Source organism: Hippopotamus amphibius, chromosome 5, assembly GCF_030028045.1.
Source record: "Hippopotamus amphibius kiboko isolate mHipAmp2 chromosome 5, mHipAmp2.hap2, whole genome shotgun sequence".
NCBI classification, from domain to species: domain Eukaryota; kingdom Metazoa; phylum Chordata; class Mammalia; order Artiodactyla; family Hippopotamidae; genus Hippopotamus; species Hippopotamus amphibius.
This window is the reverse complement of record NC_080190.1, coordinates 173,866,697-173,890,828: the sequence shown is the minus strand read 5'-3', so window position 1 is coordinate 173,890,828 and position 24,132 is coordinate 173,866,697. Positions and strand designations below refer to the sequence as shown.

Sequence of the window (24,132 nt, the reverse complement as noted above, 5' to 3'; positions counted from 1 at the left end):
GGAGGAGACTGTGGAAAGGTAGTGGGCGTTTGGGATAAAGGGGTTTTAGACAAAACTTCTAAAGCACATCTCCTGTTGATGTGGCTGGAGAGTGTGGGGTCAGGGCTCGCCTCTGACAGCTGAGCTGTTCCGGGAGAGCCACCAGCAGAAGGCAGAGAGCAGGTGGGTAGCAGCCATCCTGGAAGGTGGGCAGGCGGGTGTGCAGACATGGTCGGGAAGCACCGAACCGCGGGCCCATGGGAGGTCTGTGGTCACTAATTAAAGTCCACCTTCTCGTGTAGTTTTTTGTTCCCTTCAGTGACCCTCTCACGTGTTCCTTCGGGGAGGGGGGGCGTGCCGGCAAAGCTGGCCTCCCCGACGCCCGTCCCTGGCCTTCCCCCAGACGCTGGCGGTGCAACCCCGGGCCGAGCGGGCTGCGCCCGGCCCGCTTCACGCTGGGTTCACCCCAAGGCGGGAGCCTAGGGACTGGGCCGGGTTTCGGGATGAGCGCGGCAGGACTGCGGTGGGGGAGCGGTGGAGAAAGTACGAGCGGCTCCCAGAGCTGGGCAGGGCCGGTCCGCGCAGGCCGCCGCGCGCCCGGGGAGGCCCCGACGGACCCGGCTCCAGGCCGCCACGGAAAGCCCTGCGCCGGGCCGCTCGGCCGAGGCTGGTCCTGCGGCAGCCGAGAGCAGCGGGGCCCGCGAGGAGCCTGGCTGGGACCCGGCCGCTGCCAGGGAGGGGGCCTCGGGAGGCGCGGGTACACGAGGGGCGGGGCCTCCGCGGGTGGGCGGGGGCACCGGCGGGGCGGCCTCCGCGGGGCGGGGCCTTCGCGGGTGTGGGCGGGGTCGCGGGCGGGGGCTCGGCCGGGGCGGAGCTCCACGCGCCTGGGCGCTGGGCGGCGCACAGGTGGGGCCTCCGCCGGGCGCGGCAAGGGCTCTGCGTGGTGCGGGGCGTCTCCGCTCGGGCTCCGGCCCGGGGAGGCGGCTCCGGCGGGGCAGGCGGGCTCCACCCCCGGGCCGGCCGCGCGCCCGCACCTCCCTATTCCTGGAGCCCGAGTAGGGGCTCCAAGCGGCGGCGGCGGCGGCTCCGCTCCCAGCTGGGCGTCTGGGCGCGGGGCCAGGACGCGCGGGGAGCGGCGGCGGCGCTGGGCGGCTGATCGCGCGGAGGGCGGCGGCCTGGGCCGGCCGAGCCATGGCGGCCCCGGAGCCGGTGCCGAGGCGGGGCCGGGAGCGGGAGCGGGAGGATGAGAGTGAGGACGAGAGCGACATCCTGGAGGAGAGCCCGTGCGGCCGCTGGCAGAAGCGGCGCGAGCAGGTGGGCAAGGGGGCCGGGGCGGGGCGGGGCGCCGCCCACCTCGGGCCGAGGGGCCCCGGAGGCCACGCGGGGCTATGCGGACTCTGGGGCAGCCAGGACGCCCGAAACCTCTCCGGAGCGTCGCGCAGGCGGCCCCCTTCTTGACGGGCCCTTGCACTCCTTTAGCTTGGCCCCCATGCCCTGATGAGGAACCCCCAGTTCCCTAAGGGCCAGTCTCCTTCCCGCAGACCACCTCTGCATGCCTCTGGGGCCAGCTGTTAGCCCCCCTGGGGACCATCCTCAAAAAAAACCCCCGGAACGTCCCAGATCCCCTCAGCCCAGCCCCTGGATACCACGCCTCTGCCCCTGGGTTCCCAGCTTCCCCCCAGAGCTGGGCAGCGCAAAGAGAGCGCGCCGCCTCTCCCTCCCCCCGCACACCGGCACCCTCGTGCCACCCCCACCCACCCACCCACCCAGGTGAACCAGGGGAACGTGCCGGGAGTCCAGAGCACCTTCCTGGCCATGGACACGGAGGAGGGCGTGGAGGTGGTGTGGAACGAGCTGCACTTCGCGGACAGGAAGGCCTTTGCAGCCCACGAGGTAAGGCCTGCTGGCCCCACCCCCCCCACCCCCACCCCCCCGGCGCCCTGGTGATCGCCCCCCCCCCCCTTCCCAGGAGAAGATCCAGACCATGTTCGAGCAACTGGCCCTGGTGGACCACCCCAACATCGTCAAGCTGCACAAGTACTGGCTGGACGCCTCAGAGGCCCGAGCACGGGTGAGCCCGGGGCAAACCGTGGGGAGAGGCGCAGGGCACCTGTGGGGGGGACGGCTTTGGGCACCCACCGTTGGTGGAGCTCGTGAGCCTGCCACCTCGCAGGTCATCTTCATCACAGAGTACGTGTCCTCGGGCAGCCTGAAGCAATTCCTCAAGAAGACCAAGAAGAACCACAAGGCCATGAACGCCAGGGTATGGGGAGTGGGCTGGGGCAGCGTCAGGGACAGGGTGGGGTCAGGATGTGCCAGGGACAGAGATGGTGAGGGGGCATGGGGTGGCCTTGGGCACAGGAGCAGGGCTGGGCCAGGCCACCTTAGGCCCAGCTGCCTTTCCCACGCCCACTCCACGGAGTCCATCCGCTGCCAGGCCTGGAAGCGCTGGTGCACGCAGATCCTGTCCGCGCTCAGGTGAGGGCCTGGGCTTGCCCGAGCACCTGCCCACGGTGCCGCTGCCTCCCTGGCGCCCCTGACCCGGTTCCCCCTGCTCTCCCCTCCTCCCAGCTTTCTGCACGCCTGCAGTCCCCCCATCATCCACGGGAACCTGACCAGTGACACCATCTTCATACAGCACAACGGCCTCATCAAGATCGGCTCTGGTGCTCGTGGGGTGGGGCTGGGGCTGGGGGGTCTGGGGAACCTGCCTGGAACAGAGGGCGGAGGATGCCCCACGCCCCATCAGGTTGACACCCACTCTCTCTCCCCACGGTGACTGGCTCAGTGTGGCACCGGATCTTCTCCAATGGTGCGTGGGGACCCTGGGGGGACAGAGCACCGGCGGAGAGGTCCAGTCTGCTCATCCCCCACTCTCTCCACAGCACTCCCGGTCCATCTGCGAAGCCCCATCCGTGTGGAGCGGGAGGAGCCTCGGAACCTGCACTTCTTCCCGCCAGAGTACGGAGGTGAGTCTGGGGGGCCCCCTCCGCCCGCATCCCTGCCTGCCCTGACCTGCTCTCCCCTTTCAGAGGTTGCTGATGGCACGGCCGTGGACATCTTCTCTTTCGGGATGTGTGCTTTGGAGGTACTCAGCTCATGGTCTCTGGGCCTCCTCCCGCCTGTGCCACCCCTTCCCCCTGCCTGACCTGGCCCCGCCCCCAGATGGCTGTGCTGGAGATCCAGGCCAACGGGGACACCCGGGTCACAGAGGAAGCCATTGCTCGCGCCAGGCACTCCCTGGGCGACCCCAACATGCGGGTAAGCAGCTGCCCCTGCCCCCACCGGCTGGCGCCCGGTGCTCCTGGAGGGCCGGGGAGGTGCTCTGGGCAGGTCTGGAGGCACAGCAGGTCTGTGCCGGGCTCATGGTACACGCCCCAGCCCCCGTGCCTCACAAGGAGGGCCCTCCGGGGGGGATGCACGCTGAATTGCAAATCTGAAGTTTCTGAGGACACATTCTAAGCACAGAGAGGCCAGAGAGGTACTCCCCCGGTGGGCATAATTGTTATGCCCATTTTATAGATAAAGAAACAGGTTCAGAGAGGCTTTAGAGCAAGTGGGGGAGCCAGTGTCTGCATCCAGGTCTGCGTGCCTCCACATCCCTGCCTGTAAACCTTCAGGAGACCAGCTAGAAAGGATGTGGTCCCAGCTTGTGTTGGGGGCAAGGTGGGTGGGGAGCCCGCCAAGTGTATACGCACGGAAGCTGCAGGGGCAACCGTGCTGGTCAGCACCTGCCAACGGTCTGGCTTCCCCATGTGGCCTCTGGGCACGGGAGAGGGATGTGATGGGGCCTGGACGGGACGGATGGGGAGGCAGAACCAGGATGGACCAGAGAGGCCGTGAAGAGCATGGATGTGGGGCAGGGCAGGGACCCTTCAAGGTCATCTCCGGAACTGGGCCTGGCCTGAAGCAACCAGAAGAGGGGTGAGGCTGTGGGCAGGTGGGCTCAGGCAGGGCTGCACGGACTCTGAGGGGCGCAGGCTGATCTGTCAGCACTCTGCCCAGCCCCAGGGCTTCGAGGCAGGGGCTGGTGCCGTCCCTCAGCAGCGCAGCCTTCATCTGGGAATTGGGGATGACAGTGTCTGCCCCCCGTGATTTTTGTGAGGGTTACTGGAAGCAGAGCACGGGCGGTTCTGGGCCTGGTGCAGACTCGGCTATCCCGTTTGAAGAGTCAGGTCCTGGCGCGGCTGCTGAGGGGGTGCCTCTCCTTGTGCACATTGCTGCGTGAAGGCTCCCATGGGTTTGGATCCTGCAGGGGCCCCGTCCTCACACAGTGGGGCCAGAACAGAGGGGCTGCACTGACGTCAGCCCCCTCTCCGCACCCCAGGAGTTCATCCTCTCCTGCCTGGCCCGAGACCCTGCCCGCCGGCCCTCCGCCCACAACCTCCTCTTCCACCGCGTGCTGTTCGAGGTGCACTCGCTGAAGCTCCTGGCAGCTCACTGCTTCATCCAGCACCAGTGTGAGGGGCAGGCTGGCCTGGGGGTGGACCAGGGCCTGGGGTCGGGATGCAGAAGGAGGTGCCGCAGGACCTCGTGCTTCAGGGCCCGCTGCCCTGTGTGCTCCCACGGCCCGCAGACCTCATGCCCGAGAACGTGGTGGAGGAAAAGACCAAGGCGATGGACCCGCACGCAGTCCTGGCGGAGATCCCACGGCCCCCCCGGCCCCCACTGCAGTGGCGGTGAGTGGCCTGCAGCCCAGAGTTCTCCTCTCTCCCCTGGCCAGCCCCCACCCAGCTGGGCCCCACTGGCTGGGCTGGCCACTCTCATGCTCTTCTCATACCCATGCTAGGTACTCAGAGGTCTCCTGCCTGGAGCTTGACAAGTTCCTGGAGGATGTCAGGTGAGGGCTGGGGTGAGGCTGGGGAGTGGGCAGCTGTCAGGCCTGAGCCCCCAGCTGCCTCCACCCCGCACTGTGTCCCTAGAAACGGGATCTACCCACTGATGAACTTCGCTGCTGCTCGGCCGCGGGGGCTGCCCCGTGTGCTGGCCCCACCCGCCGAGGAAGCCCCAAAGGCCAAGACCCCAACACCAGAACCCTTTGACTCTGAGACCAGAAAGGTAAGCCTCCACCCCTGCTGCACAGGCCTGCCCACTGCCCAGGGGGTACCGTTATCAGGGGCTTCAAGTCCCCCAGCCCGGCTCTCCTCCAGGCTGCCAGGAGAGGCCAGGTCCTGGCTGGCTCCTCTGTGGGGCTTGGGGGGCAGTAGTACCAGCTGGGATACCCCCCTTTCCCAGAGGCTCTGGAGGGGGAGGCCCCCGCGGACCCCTGCCACACACGTGCCGCCTCTCGGACCCTGCCTCCTTGGCTGGCAGACTCTGTGCCCTGGTGTCTCCTCCAAGGCCCCTCCTCCTGCAAGGCTCCCCCCTGGCCAGGGGCCTCCCCGGTCAGCCCCAGCCCCCCTCCCTTTCTGTGTCCACACCCACTGGGCTCCAGAGGCTCTGGCTTTGGCCTTGGATGTGTCTCCACGGCTACCGCCCTGATCTGGGCCCCCTCTGTTCCCTACCTGGATGTTGCGCCAGCCCCCAGCCTGCCTGCCTTCCCCATTTCCCTCCACAGCACAGCCAGAATTCACGTTCCAACAGCCACAGCTGGGCGTCCTCAGCCCGGTGGCCCCCACTCTGAGGGCTGGTCTTGCTCACATCCTGTGCTTCTGCTGTCCTATCCCTGTGGACCTCGCTCCCTGCCGCTTCCCACAGCTCTCTCTTTGTTCAGGTGTTCTCTCCACCTGTGAAAACTCCTATTCGTCCTTCAGTACCCAGCTTCAATACCTACTGTTCTGGAAGTTTTCCCTAACTCCCCAGGTTCCTAGCCGTGACGTGGGCTTCCTCGGCTCCCCTCAGAGACTTTCCCATTTCCGGGCTTTACGACCCCTCCTGGGACCCTTTAAGGTATCTGCTCTTGCTGTCCCGTTGCTGAGTTCCAGCCTTCGTGGGTGACCTTGGCCTTCCCCTTCCCCCAGGTGATCCAGATGCAGTGTAATCTGGAGAGAAGCGAGGATCAGACACGCTGGCATGTGAGCATGGTGGGGGGGGGGGGCGCCCATGAGGCCTGGGGTGGGGGAAGCGCGGGGCTGACCCTGAGCCCACTGCGCCCTCCCTCCTCCCCAGCTCACTCTTCTCCTGGTGCTGGAGGACCGGCTGCACCGGCAGCTCACCTACGACCTGCTCCCAAGTAGGCCGGGCTGGACCTGGGCGGGGGCGGGCGGGGCGGGTAGCGCGCGGCCTCACACCGGGTCCCTACACCCCTGCTGCCCCCGCCGCAGCCGACAGTGCCCAGGACCTGGCTGCTGAGCTGGTGCACTACGGCTTCGTCCACGAGGTGAGGTGTGCGGCTGGGTGCAGCCAGCCTGGGCGGGCCGCAGGGTGGGCCACGCCCCTCCGTCCCCATGCCTCCCTCCCACCCTGCAGGACGATCGGCTGAAGCTGGCCGCCTTCCTGGACAGCACCTTCCTCAAGCACCGTGGAGCTCAGCCGTGACCTTGATCTCGCCTCAGAGCCCCAGCCCTCCAGCCCGGGAAGCAGACCTGGCGGCTCCCATGGAGAAGCTTGGCGTTGGCGCCTGTGTTGGGGTGGGGCTGAGGGTGTTGAGGGAGCCCGGGCTGGGCGTGGGGGTGGGGGTGAGGGGTAGGCCCCACACGTCCTTAGGATCAGCGTTCCCCCATCGGCCAGTTTCCACAGTTCAGCATCCCTCTCCTATCCTTCCTTTCCTGGCCTTCATTTCTACCCTGGTCATGAGGGGGTCTGCCCTGCAAGGAACCAGGGCACCATGCTGGGGGGCTGAAGGGTAGGGGTCAGCCCTGGGCAGATGTGTGCCCAGGGAAACGCCCTGTTCCAACTTGGTACCACAGACCCACTCAAGGAACCACCACCTTAAACGGATGGTAAAGCGCCTGCAGGTGCCCGGCATGGTGCTGGGCGCTGGGCAGGGCACGACCCTGCAGCTCCGTGTGGTTCTTGCCCGCGCCAACCTCCTCCACCTCCCCCGCCAGCCAGGGCAGACCCACTCCGGAGCCCTTCTCTGGCTTTCAGTCTTCTGGCTCCTGCAGCGCCTCCAAAGGGCTGTTTTCCATCCTGGTTCCTTGGCCTCTAGTGGTCAGGGTCGGGCACCCTCCCTGCTCCTCCCAAGCTCACCACCCCTCATGCTACCTCCTTTGCTCCTCCTGTGGCAGCTGCCTCCCTGGGTCCCAAGAATATCAGCCTGCTGCTCCCCGTCTACCCCACCCCCGCCGCCAGCCTCCATTCACTTGGACCACCACCCTCTGTTTTCAAATGTAGTTAATCACTCAAACATTTTAAACTGCATGTATAAGTTTAGCACATTCAGGTTTCTAAGCACTTCAGACATCAAACAAGAAAAGCTTACCACTGTGTTGTTCTTGGTTGTTGCTAGAAGGATTTCCCACAAACTCAGTGGCTTAACCAACACGTGTATATAGTTCTGTAGGTAGAAGTCTGGCACAGAGCCCTCCAGACTACAATCAAGGTGTTACCAAGACTGCATTTCTTTCTGGAGGTTCTAGGGGAGAATCCATTTCCTGCTGCTTCAGGTTGCTGGCCTGCAGGTGTCAGGTGTGGCGCTGGGCACAGGGCAGGGGTTCATTTCCTTGCAGTGATGGGGCCAGTTTCTCCCTTCCTTGCTGTAAACTGAAGGCCATGCTCCATTTCGGGAGGCTGCGATGTCCCTTGTCTCATGGCCCCTTCCTCCACCTTCAAAGCCGGAAACGTCAGGTTGAGTCTTCCTTGTGAACTGTGTTTCTGGTTCTCTGCAGCCAGGAAAGCTTCGTGTGGTTAGGTTGGGTCCATCTGGATAATCTGGGATGACTTCCCCATCTCAAGGTCCTAATCTTAATCATATGTGCAAAATAACCTTTCACCAAGTAAAGTAATATTCACAGGTTCTGGGGGTTAGGACACGGACATCTCTGCAAGGGGCAGGCGGGGGGAGGGTGTCGTTATCCCACCTACCACATCACCCTAGCCAGAACCGGAAACCAAAACACCTTACCAAGACATCAGATAAATGAAATGCACAAATATGGTGAATCTCAAGTTATCTTAAACATTCCAATACTCTACAAAATTATTCAAGTTCTCACACCTTTCAATTTAAAATCACAATCTAAAATAACTTACACATCCAGTTGGAAACCCTCATGCTAAGCTCTGATTCTGCACTGTCATAAACGGTTTGAGTGTCCAATGCACAACAGATTGTACCAGTGATTAAACTGAACTCAAAAGGTTCAATACTATCATTGCTTCATTTAATGTCTGTGTTGAGGTTGGGGTTTTAACGTTTTTCTTTCCAAAGTTATATACATATTATTTTAAAAGCGGAAATTTTTTAGGCCAATAATAAGTAATAAATACAGTCTCTAACTCCGATCCTTTCTAAATTCAACTCTCTTAGCTGTTTTTTCAGGCATTTAAAACACATGTTTCACAAAATCACACACATGCGTTTGCTGCTTTTTGCTGGGTTTTCTGCATCACGTGTCACCTGCTGGTGTGCTCTGGGGGTAAGGGGGTCACTGGCCTCAATCCCCTGAACCAGTGTCATCCCAGTGTGACGGGCATGATTACCTCTTCATTCCCACAGGTCTCAGCAGAGAACAAGGTGTCCTAGAATTATATTTGCTTTCTTGCACAACTTTTTGTTTTCCCTGAAGTTAATCATTGCCTTTTTGGGGTCTTAGTTTCCTACATGTCTCGTTAATTCCTCCCTAGATGCTCCTGCAGAAGTGTGGACCTCTTCTCAATCTTGAGATTTGCTGCCTGAGCGGCTGTTGTTGCATCTTTTCCTGGAGCCCCCACCCTGCCCACTCTCCCCCAGGCTGCTTGTTCTTGGGCCTGTGGCCCAGCTGTCAACATGGGCTGCACCTTCACCAGCATCCTGCTGCACTTCTCCCTCTTGTTTCTGGAACATGCTCGCCGCTTCCTTCGTTCGCCTTCTGTTTGAGGAGGGGCATGCTGAGAGGCTGCACGGGGAGTGACAGAGCCTTTGCAGTTGGCCCTCGCTACTCTCACATCTGCTTGTTTCTGTAACTGGGGACAATGTTGGGCTGGGTGGAAGACTAGTTCTCGCCAGGATTTTGAGGCTATCATGTCATTTTCTTCTCGTCCCAAGAACTCCCATGCCTTTGAGTTCTGACCCTTCAGGATTTCTTCTCTCTCTCTCTCTCCTCCCCCCATCTTCTCTTTACCCAAGTGCTTTGGAAATTCTCAGTGATGTGTCCCGATGTAGACCTTCTCTTGCTTTTATTATTATTTTTAATTGAAGTATAGTTGATTTACAATGTTGTGTTAATTACTGCTGTACAGCAATTTCCATTATGGTTTATCATAGGACATTGAATGTAATTCTCTATGCTATACCGTAGGACCTTGCTGTTATTTTAATATTTATTTATTTATTTTTTTCGTTGTGCCGGATCTTCGTTGTGGCATGTGGGATCTTTAGTTGTGGCACGCGGGATCTAGTTCACTGACCAGGGATCAAACCTGGGCCCCCTGCACTGGGAACGCTTCGTCTTAACCACTGTGCAACCATGGAAGTTCCAGGACCTTGTTGTTTATGAGGTCCTTTCTTTCATCTATTGTCCAGAGATCCCAGCCCTTCAGTTCTAGAAATTTTTCTTTCCTCTTTTGGTGATTTTTCCCCTCTCCTTCTTTTCTGGAACGCTTATTTAGATGTTGGGCTTATTTTTTGAGAGGTGCAGTATATGCTGGGTAAGGGCATAAGCCTGGAGTCATTCTGCTGCTTCCTGCTGGGTGACAGCAGTCTGTGCCTTCACTTTCTCACCTGTAAAAATGGGATAATAACGGTTCCCACTCCATGGGGTGGTTGTGAGAGCGCACAGGGTTCACTGTGAGAAGTAACGAGAACAGCGCCCAGCACACGGGCACTCTGAACAATGCAGCAATGCCAGATTCCACAGGGGAGCTGCCACCAGGGGGTGGTGGCAAGTCCCAGCCCACCCCGCCTTCCTCCACCCGCTCTGTTATGAGGGCCTCAGGGCAGCCAGCCAGTTCTAGCGCGGGAGAGTGCTGACAAGTGTGACAATGACTCCACTGTTTCCTAACTGTGGTTTTGTTGTTGTTATACATTCTGGAAGATTTCAACCTTATTTTTCAGTCTTTCTGTTTAACTGTTCATTTTCTCTCACATTTTTCATTTGTAAGTGCTCTTTCTCATTGGCTGAACGTGCTTTCTTTACAGCCTCTTGTTCTTGTTTTTTGATGCAACATGCTCCATAATATCTCTGAGGATACAGCTTTAGCTTTTCTTTCTTCCTTCTTCTTCTGCTTGCTTTATTGGCTCTGTTCCTTCTGAGTCCCTTTTCCTTTTCCTTTTTTGTGTTTTCCTCTTCCTCAGATGTCTGGTGGTCCTGGGTTGCCCGGTTGCATTTAATCTTAGTGGTTGGGGCTTATTGCCTGATGAGCTTTGAGGGCAGGGGTCGAGCCAGGCCGTCTCCTGACTACCTCCCAACTGCCACACTTTCTTCTGTGTTGGGAGCTATTGCAGCGACAAGCTCTTCTCTCTGAGGATTGTGGGTGGCACGTGCTTGGGGCCAGACTCGGAGCCAGGGGTGGAGGTGGTAGGAAGGCAGGAATCTCATGCATTCCCCCACTTTCGAAGCACCTCTGCTGGAGCTCACTTCCCAGCCACTGCCCATAGGGACTGAGCGCTGGAGTCTCCTCCTTTTCACAAGTGCACTTGCATGAACAATCCCTTGGACACTGACCTCCAAGATGCTAAATCAGCTCCCACTGTCCACCTTCCTCCAGCTCCACATTCTACCTCTGTCTTCATGGGTTTCTGGCTGTATAAAATGCTCCTCCTATGATTTTAGAGGGAAGGGAGATGAGGAAAATATTGTTGGGTTTAACCAGGGGTGTCTGTATTTCATGTTAAACTCTCCCAGGGTTGAGAAGAGACCTGCCTAGTTGGGGAAGACATCTTGCTGCCTCAGGCAGGCTGAAGTTTCTAAGCTGAGCCTCGCTGAGTGAGGGTCTTGGGACTGGGTGTGGCACGCAGCAAATTCAGGGCAGCTCAACGCCAGGGATGAACACCTGGAGCCCTTAAGAAACACTTAAGAACTAAGGGGACTCTGGGTGCATACCCTTCCACGGGATTGGTTCAGAAGCCTGTCATGTCCTTTGTTTTGCGGTTGTAGACTGCATGTCAGTGACTACGACGCCTTCAGTTTTAAGACGCACTACTGTTTTATGTGACCCTGAGGTGACACTGGTAGGCGCATTCAGAGATGTTATGATGCAAAGATGCATCTCGAAATCTAAGTCCAAAATACGGCGATTCTTTGTCACCGCTCTCAACTGGAGCCCTGGAGAGGATCGGGCCGTCCGTGCCCTGCCTCGGCTTTTCCTGCAAAGGAGGCAGAGAAACCCAGCAGGGAGCGCGGCGAGGGGTGGACTGGGACGCCCGGAGGCCGGCGCAGGGCGGGGCTGGCAGCCGGCGGAGCCCGGGCGGCCGCGCGCGCCCCGCCCCTTCCGCCCGCCCCTCCCGGAGCGTTAACTGTTTCTCCCCGCACCGGAAGCGCGTTCCTTTTCCCTTCCACGTCGCAGGGGAAAGGGCCTTTAATCGCGAGAGTTCCGTCCTCTCGAGAGCGCCTCCGCCGGCGCCCAGATCGCGCGAGACCGCGGAAGGAGCCGAAGCGTGTGGCGCGCGCGCGGCGGCCGCGACGGGCGCAAGATGGCGACGGCGACAATAGCTCTAGTAAGTGAGCTCCCCGTGACCGCGGGCCGCCGCTGAGATGGCGGGAGCGAGTCGTCGGCCCGGCCGAGGGTCCCCCGGGGACGTGGCAGCCGCTCCGGGGCCCCGCGCGAGCTCCCGCGGCCTTCGGTCGCGCGAGGCGGGGGCGGGGCGGGCGCGAGGCGGGGGCCGGCCCGCGGTCGCAGCTTCCGGCCCGCAGGCTGCAGCTTCCGGCGCCAGCGCGGGCGGGTCTGGCGCGGCGGGGGCGCGGGGCGCAGCGGGGGGGGGGGGGCCGTGGGCGCGCCGGGGCGGGGCCGGGCGGCGGTCGTCCCCCTCAGCCGGCCGTGCGCCTGTGTCCCCTTGAAGGCGGGGCCCCCGCCACCCGTGGAGCCTCTGCCCCCGCCCGTGTGAGAGCGGCCGCTGCGCGCGCGCGGGAGCCTGTGGGGAGGGACGGGGCCGCCGAGGAGGGAGGCCTCGGCTTCTCGCGTGCGCGGCTGTGAGTCTGCTCTCCGCTGGTGCTCAGCGGGGAAGAGGTTTCCAGCCCACAGGGACTCCGCCCTGCAGTCGCCACTCAGAAAGGGAAGACGGGGCTTCCCGTTACGTGTTTCTTGAGCGATCACGGTGTCCCAAGCGCTGTGCGAGGACTGGGGGGGAACCGTGGGGACCCAGAGGCAGTTTTGCCCTGATCCGGGGTCTGGTGGGCGCTGGAGACCAGTTCCCACCGAGGGTGCCTTAAGTGCCAGGGGTGGTGCGGGCACCCGGAGGAAGGAACCCCCCTTGCCCTGCTTAGTGCTCGCCTCTGTCAGCCGTACGGAGCAGTTAGCGTGGATGGAAAACTCCTCCTCACACAGCACTTCCGTGGCGAAGGGACCCTGCATTCCGCCTTCTCCCAGGCTTGTGTGGCAGACTCCCCTCCCGGACCCTTCACACGGCGCTGCATCCCTTTATTTACCTGCCGCCTTCCCCCTGACCCGTACTCAGACTGACGTGGCGAGGTCTGTTCAAGAAGGCAGCTTTTGCGGGTGGCTGGAGGCTGGACTGACAGGGGACATGCCTGAGGGTCAGGGGGTGTACGTAGGCTTCCTTGGTCAGACTGAGCTGGGGGCTGATGCCCAGAGAGGGGGCCGGAACTCTCACAGGGGCAGAAACTGACTCCCAGTGAGAGAGAGGCACCAGGTATGAGGGTGGAGTGTGTGATTTTCAGGTCTGGCTAATTTCACTGCCATGTCCTGCTTCCTGTCGAAGCCATAGGAGCAACTACCTTTGTGAGAGGGACGTTAGAGAGAAAAGAGGTGAAGGTGGAGCACTTGGTGACCTTCTGAGTCACCAGAGTTGTAAGATGAAGGAGAGGGAGGCTTGGAGACAAGAACCAAAACTTCTGGGAAGGTGTTAGGAGGAGGAGAGGCCAATGAGAGTGAATGTGTCCAGTCCCCAAGCATCCACAGACCTGCTTCAGCACCACGCCCAGCCCTGCTCAGGGGGCTCAGCTCCGCTGCGGCACAGGGCCAGACACAGGTGGTGGTACAGTAGAGGTGGACGGGGCACTGAGTCCACACCCTGTTACCTGGGGTTTTCATGAACGGTCCTCTTTGCCTGTCCAGATTCTCTCAAGAGGTTCACATACATATGGTGATAGGCATATACAAACCAGAAAGGCCTAGGCTTACCTCATTAGCTTGTGGGAGCAAGGTCCAGCCTGTGGTCTGACACGGTCCTCTTCCTGCCTTTTGAGTGGATAGGTTTCTAGAAGGGTTACCTGTTTCCCTACAGTCCTTTTGGGGCATAGCGGGAGCTTGTTCTCTGTCTCATGGTCCGTGCGTGCTGAGCAGTGCTGGTGTGCTGTCCTGAGCTGCGGCTTCAGCTCTTGTGGGAGGTAGGGTGGGATGGCCCTGAACTTGGTGGACAGTGATCTGTTGGGGAAGGACTCAGGAAGATACAAAAGTGCCTCTTCTCACTTGGGTGTGCCTTCCACCTGGTGGCTGCAGAAATGGGCCACAGCCCCTTCCTCTGACACTCGGACTCACTCCCACTCCCAAGGGACCATCAGCCTTGGGTTCCATCTGACGGACACGAGGACCCTCTCCCCTCCCCAGAGGGACAGTTGCTTTTTTTCCCTCCTGTGGGTCCCAGCCTGCATGGCACCTCACAGACAGGCCCTCCCTGGCTGTGATGGCCCAGTGTGCCTCATAGTCCCTGTCCCCACCCTGTGCTTGGTGTTCTTCTTAGTGCTCCTCAACGACAGAAGTAATCTCATGTAGGTGCGGGTTGGCGTGTCTCTTGTGTCTTTGCTGCACCTGCAGTGCCCCGCGCAGAGCCTGGCCACACACTGGGCAGCTTGACACCACGTGAAGGGGACTGAACAGCAGGAAGGCAGCGTCCTGCAGTGGCCCTGCTGTGGGGGCTTGGCTGTGAAAGTTGGGATAATCCGATAGTCACTGAAACCTGGGGATTGCTTGCCATGTGCAGGGATTGCCTCGAGCACCTTACGTGGAGCCACCGCTGACTTCCTGCAGCCCCAGGAGACAGGCCTGAAGAGCCTGGAACCAGGAGACCTTCAGTCATGACTTAGCTTTTTTGGTTTTCAAATGGGAATCATATTTTTGCCCTGGGCTGTTGATCAGCAGCAGTGCAGGGGTTTGGGTCCTAGAATCACAGGGCTGCACTGCACCCGGCCCCACACACACCGGCCAGTGGGGGCTTCGCACCCTGCACGGCACTGCTGTCTGGTGCCAGCGGGCTTTGTGACCGCACAGCAGGCTGTACTCATTGCTAGAGGCTGACAGCATGGGACGAGCTGTCATGATAAACGACAGTTTCCTGTAAGCTGTCTCAGCAGCTGTTTAGAACAGACCCCTAGGCTCCGTGGGACTGGGAACCTTATTTCTGCTGTGAATGGGTGGGACGTCCTTTGTAGAGTTCCTGGTGGACTGTTTTCCTGGGACATCTCTTCTGAGCTGTGCCCTGAGCTCAGCACTGTCCTGGTTCCTGTGTCGGCTCTCACAGTAACTGGGGAGAGTAGCAAGTTATTTATAAATAACTCAAGTTGATGCTGTTCACAGGGGTCTAGAGGTTGGATTGCATCCCCAGACCTGAAGTGACTCCTTGCTGTGGGTCTTAAGAGGCAGCCTCTGCTCTGGGTGTTTTCCGGGGGCTACCAGGGAACGTGGGTCAAAGCCAGACTCTAGCCCTCTCCCCAGATGCCACGCACCCACTGGATGGGACCCCTTCCCTTTGTCTCGCTCTGGGGCACGGTGTCTAAGCAGCAGTGGTGCTGAGTGCGGAGGCTTCCAGGGAAGGAGCAGGGCTGGGTGAGCCACAGCGTCCGTGCCCGCTGGCCACATCTCTCGTGCCGTCAGGCTTGTGCTGCTGTCTCTCCTTTGAGGCTGCAGCTCCTGAGACGTGCTCAGGCCAGGTCGTCCCAGCCTTCGTCTTTGTTTGTGCTGGAGCCTCGAGGGGCATGGCCGTCTCCTCTGTGTTCCGGATATCTGTGGGTCTTGTGTTTGAGCTAGGCATGGGTTCCTGCTATGTGGCTTCTGAGAAGGTGGGGGAGTCTCGTGGCCCTTCCACGAAGACCCTCACCTCCGTGACGTTGCCCACCGTCTGCCCTTGGCCTGCCACCCTGCTGAGCCTGGTGGGGAGCGTCCCTTTCCATTGGGCTGGCTCCCCACGGCAGTGCTCCTTGGCCCCTCTAGGTGTAGCCAAACTTTTATCTGCCCTGAGGTAGAGAGCCCTGGACAGTTTGCTGGGGCAGAGGCTTCCATATGTAGACCTCCTGCCCAGCCCTGCCACTCAGAGGACAGTCTTCCTCAGAGCTGTCTTCGGGAGGGCCTGGGACCTGCCTCAGGGGCTTGGCCAGAGAATGTTGAAGGCATCGGGACTGATGCTGAGCTGTGGGCTGGCCCAGGAGTGCGTACAGGGTGCTGGAGAGGTGCCCCTGTCTGCCTCAGGAGGGAGACGGCCATCTGTGCTGCTTGCCATCCTGTCCTGCCCGGCCTGGCCCAGCCTGCCAGCAGGAAAGGAACTCATCTTTAGGACCTCAGCTGTGTGGCCAGAGGGCAGCTCTCAACCCGGGAGAGGATGCCTTTTGTTGGCCTGGAGCAGGAACACAGCTCAGCTCTCTACCTTGTTTCTTTCTGGGGACTTGTTGCCGGCTCGGGATTGCCCTAGATTCTGGTCTGGTTTCTGCCAGGCCGGCCCCTTGTGCCTGGGCCCTGGGCAGCTGCAGGTGTGCTGGAGGAGGAGGTAGGGCGAGGTGCAGCGGGCAGTGTCAGGTCCGCGCTGGCTCCTTCCTGGGCCCCTGCCCAGCCTCCCTTGCTGGTCCACGTGGAGGGAAGACGAGAGAGGGCCTGGGTGGCTGGGTCTTGTGACTGTCCATTACAGCATCTCCTTCCTGCCTGCAGCAGGTCAATGGCCAGCAAGGCGGGGGGTCCGAGCCGGCGGTGGCGGCGGCAGTGGTGGCCGCGGGAGACAAATGGAAACCTCCACAGGTACTGACCTTAAGCATCCTCGCCCTCAGGCCCGCCTGCCTGCCCGCCTGCCCGCCTGCCTGCCTGCCTGCCTGCGCGTCCCTGGGCCCAGAGAGACCTGGCTGGGGGTGAGGTGGGGGGAGCCCGAGGGACGCTTCTCTGCCTTCTGGGCAGAGATGCCTGTCCTGCCCCCTTGCCACCCAGCCTCCAGCCTGGCTCCAGCCCCCTCCTCCCCTGCCTCACTGAGCGTCCTCCCTGCTTCTGTGGTGGGTTGAAGCCTCATGTCTTCAGACACCAGGCGGATGGTGGCTCTGGTCAGGCGGGGCCTGAACCTCAGCCGGTGTGAGCCCTTCCCTGTTGGTGTCATGCAGAAGGGCAGACGTGTCGTTCCAGAACACGCAGGGTATTAAGAGCCAAAAATGCAGGGTTTCACTGCAGATCTCTGATTTAAGTAAAACATGAAAGCAGAACCATGTGTGAGTTAAAGCACAGGTCTGGGGGCCTCGGGGCTTCAGGATAGGCGCGGGAGATCTTGGCCAGTTCTGGTCGCCTGGCTCTTGGGAGGGTGGGAGGGGGAGCTGGGCCTCGCTGTCTCCCGGTAAGAAGGTTCTTTATGCTTCTCCATGGCAGCGGCGGGGTGGGGGTGGGGCCGTGGTATGCAGCCTGGATCCTAGGACGTCTCGGGGGCTGAAGCTGCTGGGCAAGGGGGCCAGGGTGTCCCTCTAGCCAGCCCTCCCTGACCCTGGCTGGCTATCTAGCCAGCCATTGGTTGGTAGGAGAAGGGCTTTTTGTCTATCAAGACAAAGAGGAGATTGAAAAGTTTCTAAGGGGCTCAAAGGGGTTGGCATTGATCACTATGGTGACAGGCGCTCTGGAGGCGCAGCCCCTGGCTCTCGGGCCTCTCTCCCACTGAGCAGAGCTGGGCTTGGGGCCGCAGGGAGGGCTGAGAGGACAGCTTCGCAGGGACCAGAGTGGGTCGGAGGGGCGGGGCTTCCAGGGCTTCCTGCCCTCTGACCCTGTGCTGGAAAGCCAGCACTCCAGCTGGTCAGGGTAGTGGTTCTTGGGGACTGGGTCAGCCAGCCCCTTCCTGCCTCCTTTGTACCTCTGTCCTTGCTCATCACTCATGTGCTGGGGACCTGCCTCTCTTCTCTGCTGTCCCTCCCGAGGCTTCGTGCTGGGGGCTGCAAGATGCCGCCTCTGGAGCAGTTGCTGGTCACTCAGCAACTGGTGGACAGGCAGGTGCGCTCTAATCCCCGACACACGTGCTCTTCTGTATGTGGTGGCCATGCTTCTCTTCCAGCTTACACAGCTGTGTTCTTCCCCCTGCAAACAGCTTAGAAATGACTCTCGATAGACGGCCTGGAAACAGTCCTAGTAGCACCCACTCTGGTCTGCAGCAGGCTGGGACCCCACCCCCCCCACCCCCAATACAGCGTCTCCTCGTCCCCGTGCTCGCCTAGGGTGCTGGCGGGTGTCCACTTCTGTACTCCTGTGGCTGGCCTGCTTCTGGCTTCTCTTGCCAGGGTGCTGTGCACAGCCCAGGGAGGACTTGGGTGGAGGTGGGCTGGAGCCCTCCTCGGGATGGTCGCGGCCCGGGAGAGCAACTCCAGGCTCTCGGGCAGTGTGCACAGTGGGCAGGGAGGGGGATGGGGTACCGCCCAGAGCTGTGTTGGGAGGGAGGCCCGTGCCCGTACTTGCTCTACGTGGTCCCTGGAACCCGTCCCGAGCAGGGAAGCGAAGTCTGCGGCCATGGCTGGGGCCGTGAGAAAGTGTAGGGGACCTGGGTGCCAGGCAGCCCAGGAGTGAGGTGTCCTAGAACCTGTGGAGAGCCCCGGCCCCTCCCCTTGCCGTAGAGGCCAGCTGAGGCCAGCTCTCTTGCACAGCATGGGACGGGGGTTCTGGGGTCAGGCTTGCTGTGAGGGCTGGGCCCCTCTTACTGCGTGTTGCCTGGCTTGGTGACTCCTGCAGGCCTGGGTCCTGCAACTGCTCCGGGTTGGCCGAGGGCCCCCGAGGTTCCTGCCTGCCTCAGTGTGTGTCCTCCCTTGGGTGCTGGAGGAGACAGGCCTGGGACAGGCATAGGGATGTCAGGTGGGCAGACCCACGTCCAGGCCAGGCGGGAGACAGTCTGTGCTAGGACCCGTCTGTCCCTGGGAATGGGCTGAGCGGCAGGCCATGTGCGGTTGTCTGGGCAGAAGGTGGGGCAGGGCTCCTGGGGCCATGTGAAGGAGGTCTTGAACTTGTTCTTAATGATTTCCCTGCTCCCCTTCACCAGGGGACAGACTCCATCAAGATGGAGAACGGGCAGAGCACAGCCGCAAAGCTGGGACTGCCTCCCCTGACGCCTGAGCAGCAGGAGGCCCTCCAGAAGGTGAGAGTGTGCCTCCCGGGGCGCTGCGGGCCGGGGGAGCCTGTGAGGGGCGGGGGAAGGCCGTCTCCCCGCAGGCCGGGCGCCCCAGTGCTCCTCACCACGTGCTCTCGCAGGCCAAGAAGTACGCCATGGAGCAGAGCATCAAGAGCGTGCTGGTGAAGCAGACCATCGCCCACCAGCAGCAGCAGCTCACCAACCTGCAGGTGAGCCCCTCCCCGCCCCCCACCCTCCTCCGCCTTCTCTTCCTCCTCTTGTGCCTGCGGCCGGCCCGCCGGGTGTCGTGGTGCTCGGTTTCTCAAGGACTCCTTGGGACGCCCGGGTTCCTCCCTGAGGCACGCGTGGCCCCACCGCCCCCCTTGTTGAAGCCCCTTGCCCCTTCCCCAGCCCTCCTCTGTAGCCCTGTGCCCCCTGCCCTTCCCAGATCAGCTGCTCTTCATGGACTTCAGACCGTGGCCCTGAGCCCGTGCGCCCCTAGGCACCGTGGCTGATGGGGCAGCCCCTGGGGTGTCCCTCCGCACCCCCATGGGCCTTGGGTAAGAGTGGTCAGGCCCCTGCCATGAGGCCCGTGCACTGGCTTGGGGCCCAGGACTGAGAGGACAGGCTGGGGACGCCTCCAGGGAGCCCTGCTCCAGGCCTGTGGCCAGAGGCTGCACGGCTGAGGGGAGAGGACAGGATGAGGGTGACAGGCGCCTGGGCCTCGAGCCCCACCCCCAGTCCCCAGACTTTCCGCTGCCAGGTGACTCCCTGGCTCTTCACTGTGCTCCATCCGTGCCTCCCCTCTCCCTCCCCCTCCTCCTCCTCCTCCTCCTCCTGCTCCTCCTCCTCCTTCTCCGCCTCCCCCCCTTCCTTCTGCCCCAGCCGGCCAGGCTGCGGGGCAGGGCACCTGGGGCTCTGAGGCCCCCCTGGACAGGTGCCTGCGGCCGGCCAGTTGGCCGGCAGTGTGGGAAGGCAGGCGGGCCTCCTGGCAGGGCGGGGACTCCGGGCCTCGCCGCTGTCTGCGTGAGGCGTGACGAGAGCGGAGACTGCTCGGCTCCAACAGACTGAACTCTGTCTTTACTGTCTTTCAGATGGCAGCAGTGACAATGGGCTTTGGAGATCCTCTCTCACCTTTGCAATCGGTCAATAGACATGCTCACTTCTTCCGGGGCTCATGTCCTTAGTCAGGGCTAGAGGGGGGCAGTGCGGCCCGCGTGCTGGGGACCTTGCTCCCCATAGCCGGCCCTGCCCGCCAGCTCGGGACGTGCGCCGCAGAGCGCCAGGCGTGGCGGGGCCCGTGATGTGGGGGGCACGCACCCCGGGACCACCCCTGGGGAGGCCTGCATCTGCTCTGAGGGCCCGCCTTAAAACTAACCGGCCAGGTAACTGCGGAGGGCAGCCGGCCAGAAGGGTAGCTGCCCGCGCCAGGCCCGCCTGCACCCACGCCGCCTGCCCGCGCCGGGCGCGCCGCCGGGCCTCCAGCTGCGCCCGTCTCCAGGCTGCTCAGGGTCAGGCCCCCGAGGAGGGAAGGGTCTTAACTCACGGCCCCATCAAACCCTGGAGGGAGGACGGAGGGACGGTGGGGGGTGGGGGGGCCAAGCACATGCGAGAGGGCAGGACAAGGACTGGGCCTCGAGCCCGGCCGTCAGCAAGGGGTGGAGGCCACGTGGCTGGGGAGCAGGCCGTGGCCGTGGCCAGAGGGGGCCAGGGAGCAGGCGGAGGCGGTGGTTGTGGCCCTGGCTGCTGTCCGCAGAGGAGCCTGGGAAGGAGATGCCCCTCCGTCCCCCAGAGGCGGAGGCGGCGGCCAGGCCCCTCTGGGGAGTCAAGGGGGGAATGTGGCAGCCTCTGGGGGCCATCCCTGGGCATGCTGCTCTCGCAGGGGAGATGCAGTCCTGTCCTCGAGGGCCAGACAGACCCCGTGTCCTCTCTAGGAAACGTCTGTCTTTGGGGACAGGTCAGGGAGAGGGCTTTTGGCACACCTGCTGAAGAGGAGGTGTGCTCCTATCTGGGGAACGTTGACCTGGGGGCAGCTGGTTTCATGTCTGGGGCGCCTGGTGCAAGAGGGGACATAATTCTACTTTTGGGGGTGTCCTAGGTCTCATCAGGGAGCCTGAGGCCTATTTGTTGAGAGCATCGTTTGAGGAGGGGAGTCCCAGTTGGGAGGAATTCTAGTTTGGGGGAGATGTGGACCTTATTTTTAGGCCCCTCTCTGAGGGCGGCGGGGGGTGGGGGGGGGGCCGGCCTGTACTAGGCCAGTTGGTGTATCTAAAGAAAGAAGCTGGCCTCTGGTTTCAGGGAACCTCATGAGGGTGCAGGGGTCCCCTGTTGAGGGCCTAGAGCCAGGGCCCCATCTCCTTTGCCTGCCCTGGGCCTGTGGTCTCCTCCCTGGGCCCAGCTCCTCCCAGGGGCCCATGGCGTGTGGCTCTAGGACCCTCCCTGCCAGGCATCGTATGTGAGGTGGCAGGGTGGGAGCTGTCTCCTCGAGGGAATGGGAGGGGAGGTCCCTCGGCACAGCTGCCAGGCTCGCCCCACGTGGAGGCAGGATCTGCCCAGCAGAGCCCTGGGCTGCTTTCGGCGGCTCTGCAGCAGCCCTTTTTTGTGAGGGTTCAAGGCCCCGGGGCTTGTGCGAGTGGCTGCTGTTCATCTTCTCTCCGGGGAGCCCCTGTCTGGGCTCCTCCCCTCCTCCCCGGGGTCTCTTGTGGGCGGTAGCTGCCCTGTCTTCCGCGCCCTCTGTCGCCTCCACACCAGTGAGTCCCTGCAGCCTGGCGGCTTCCCCTTCCCCCTCTGTCGGAGCACACGGCAAGGACCCTGGGAGGACCTCCCAGCCCACCCAGGTGCCCGGCCCCAGACTGGAGGGCTTGCGGCCCTGCCTTCTGACCACCTGTCAGCTTTGCTGTCCGTCTGCCCGGGACCTGGGTGGGCCAGGGTGCATCCGTTTCCTGCCTTCGGGCCTGGCTTTCCTTCATGGGGGTGGGGTCCTGCCGACCCCCGCCCCCCTGACTGCAGGGGCTGAGCCTGCACCACACGCAGCGGAGCTGGGTGGGTGGGCCAGGAGGGGAATGGGCTGCCCAGTCTCCTGCCACCCCCTCACACGCCAGGGGCTCTCTCTCCCCTTGTGTCCTGCTCCAGATGGCAGCTCAGCGACAGCGGGCCCTGGCCATCATGTGTCGGGTCTACGTGGGCTCCATCTACTACGAGCTGGGGGAGGACACCATTCGCCAGGCCTTTGCCCCCTTTGGACCCATCAAGAGCATTGACATGTCCTGGGACTCTGTCACCATGAAGCACAAGGTGAGGTTCAGTCTGCCCCGCCTTGCCCCGGCCCCGGGCTCTCCCAGCCTGACGGCACGTTCTGTGTCCAGGGTTTTGCGTTTGTGGAGTACGAGGTCCCCGAGGCCGCCCAGCTGGCCCTGGAGCAGATGAACTCTGTGATGCTGGGAGGCCGGAACATCAAGGTGAGGGCTGGGGGGCAGACCCCGGGGCCGGCGCGTGGCATGCGCGGTGCTTCCCCCAGGCAGTGAAGAGCAGCCCCTCCGGGAGCCTGCAGCAACCAGGCCTGGGCTGACTGGGTGCTCTTCATCCCCCAGGTGGGCAGACCCAGCAACATCGGGCAGGCCCAGCCCATCATAGACCAGCTGGCAGAGGAGGCTCGAGCCTTCAACCGCATTTACGTGGCTTCCGTGCACCAGGACCTCTCGGACGACGACATCAAGAGTGTTTTTGAGGCCTTCGGCAAGATCAAGTCTTGCACGCTGGCTCGGGACCCCACGACTGGCAAGCACAAGGGCTATGGCTTCATTGGTGAGCTTGGGGAGGCGGGGGTGGTGGTGAAGCCCACCCAACACTGGGGCCGGCCCTCACTGCCGATCCTGTTCTGCAGAATATGAGAAGGCCCAGTCGTCCCAGGACGCCGTGTCTTCTATGAACCTCTTCGACCTGGGTGGCCAGTACTTGCGGGTGGGCAAGGCTGTCACCCCCCCGATGCCCCTGCTCACACCTGCCACACCCGGAGGCCTCCCACCTGCTGCTGCTGTGGCCGCAGCTGCAGCCACAGCCAAGATTACGGCTCAGGTAAGGGCTGGTGCCATCGTGTGGGTTCGGTGGAGGGCAGCAGGCCCTTCTGATCTCGTGGGGGTTGGCTCTTTGGGTGGTCTTGAATGGAGGCAGACAGACTGGGGACTAAGGACAGTGGCCTTCTTGGTTGCAGGAAGCAGTGGCTGGAGCAGCAGTACTGGGTACTCTAGCCACACCTGGACTGGTGTCCCCTGCCCTGACTCTGGCCCAGCCCCTGGGGGCTCTACCCCAGGCCGTCATGGCTGCCCAGGCCCCGGGAGTCATCACAGGTGAGCTTGGGTGGGTTGAGGTTCCTTCCTTCCCCTGCCCCCTCCTCTGGGCTTGCTGCCTTCAGCTTGCCCCTTAGGGGGCTTCCTCAGCCCCCCATGCCCCTGCACCCCGGGCAGTTCAGCCATGCTCAGCGGTGCTGTGCTCCTTCCTGGGAATGGTGGAGGTGGGAGGAGTGACTGCTGGACCCGGTGGGTTTGCTGCAGGTGTGACCCCTGCCCGGCCTCCCATCCCGGTCACCATCCCCTCTGTGGGAGTGGTGAACCCCATCCTGGCCAGTCCTCCGACGCTCGGTCTCCTGGAGCCCAAGAAGGAGAAGGAGGAGGAGGAGCTGTTCCCCGAGTCGGAGCGCCCGGAGATGCTGAGCGAGCAGGAGCACATGAGCATCTCGGGCAGCAGCGCCCGCCACATGGTGATGCAGAAGCTGCTCCGCAAGCAGGAGGTGGGCGGCCGGGGCCCGCGGGGCGGGGCGGGGCGGGGCAGGCCGGCCCGCCACAGCGCTCAGCTGTCCCCCCCACAGTCCACAGTGATGGTTCTGCGCAACATGGTGGACCCCAAGGACATCGACGACGACCTGGAGGGGGAGGTGACCGAGGAGTGTGGCAAGTTTGGCGCTGTCAACCGTGTCATCATCTATCAGGAGAAGCAGGGAGAGGAGGAGGATGCGGAGATCATCGTCAAGATTTTTGTGGAGTTTTCCGTAGCCTCTGAGACTCACAAGGCCATCCAGGCCCTCAATGGGCGCTGGTTTGCTGGCCGCAAGGTGGTGGCTGAAGTGTATGACCAGGAGCGTTTTGATAACAGTGACCTCTCCGCGTGACCCTGGCCCCATTCCCCGGACTCGCACTTTTCCCTTGTTCCCTCTGAGTTTTATAGAGTGATTCGATGGTGTCTTGGGCCCAGCCGCCCAGCCTGTGGATAAAGGTGCAGATGCTGCTGGCCCGGAACATGCCTGTCTGACAGTGGTCTTGCGCTCATGGGCGCCCGTTGGGGTGCAGATGCAGTGGCCCTTGGGGGCGCGAGAGCGGAGGGCCGAGAGGAAGGCATTCGCCGGGGTCAGCAGGGGCGGCTTGGTTCCTTGGTGCCCACAGGGGGCAGCGGAGGAATATGGGGGTGGCTTTCCTGCTGTGCGGCGCTGCGCAGTCACCTGCACGGGTGGTGCTGCGAGAAGGCGGGCCCAGACCCCCGGAAGTCCCGGCACACGTCTAGTCCGCGAAGCAAATGGGCGCTGCCTTGGCCCAGCACCTACCCTCGGGGAGCCCACGTCCCGGTGGGAGGGGCGGCGGGCA

The 24,132-nt window shown here is 62.3% G+C and overlaps 1 protein-coding gene across 1 annotated transcript; it reads left to right on the top strand.

The window, feature by feature from the left end:
- Positions 1-901: 901 nt before the first annotated feature.
- On the top strand, positions 902-23,803 carry PUF60 (poly(U) binding splicing factor 60). Its single transcript, XM_057736742.1, is given in 30 exon segments — positions 902-1,293; positions 1,750-1,872; positions 1,949-2,050; positions 2,153-2,242; positions 2,417-2,457; positions 2,551-2,645; positions 2,768-2,791; positions 2,865-2,948; positions 3,012-3,067; positions 3,145-3,240; positions 4,307-4,439; positions 4,556-4,658; positions 4,769-4,819; positions 4,902-5,037; positions 5,940-5,993; positions 6,088-6,151; positions 6,243-6,303; positions 6,388-6,462; positions 6,464-6,548; positions 16,096-16,179; positions 18,431-18,526; positions 18,640-18,729; positions 19,594-19,644; positions 21,632-21,793; positions 21,865-21,957; positions 22,090-22,303; positions 22,383-22,573; positions 22,710-22,845; positions 23,050-23,285; positions 23,364-23,803. Coding segments are annotated over 30 exon segments (3,249 nt in total). The 5' UTR covers positions 902-1,170; the 3' UTR covers positions 23,664-23,803.
- Positions 23,804-24,132: the final 329 nt, after the last annotated feature.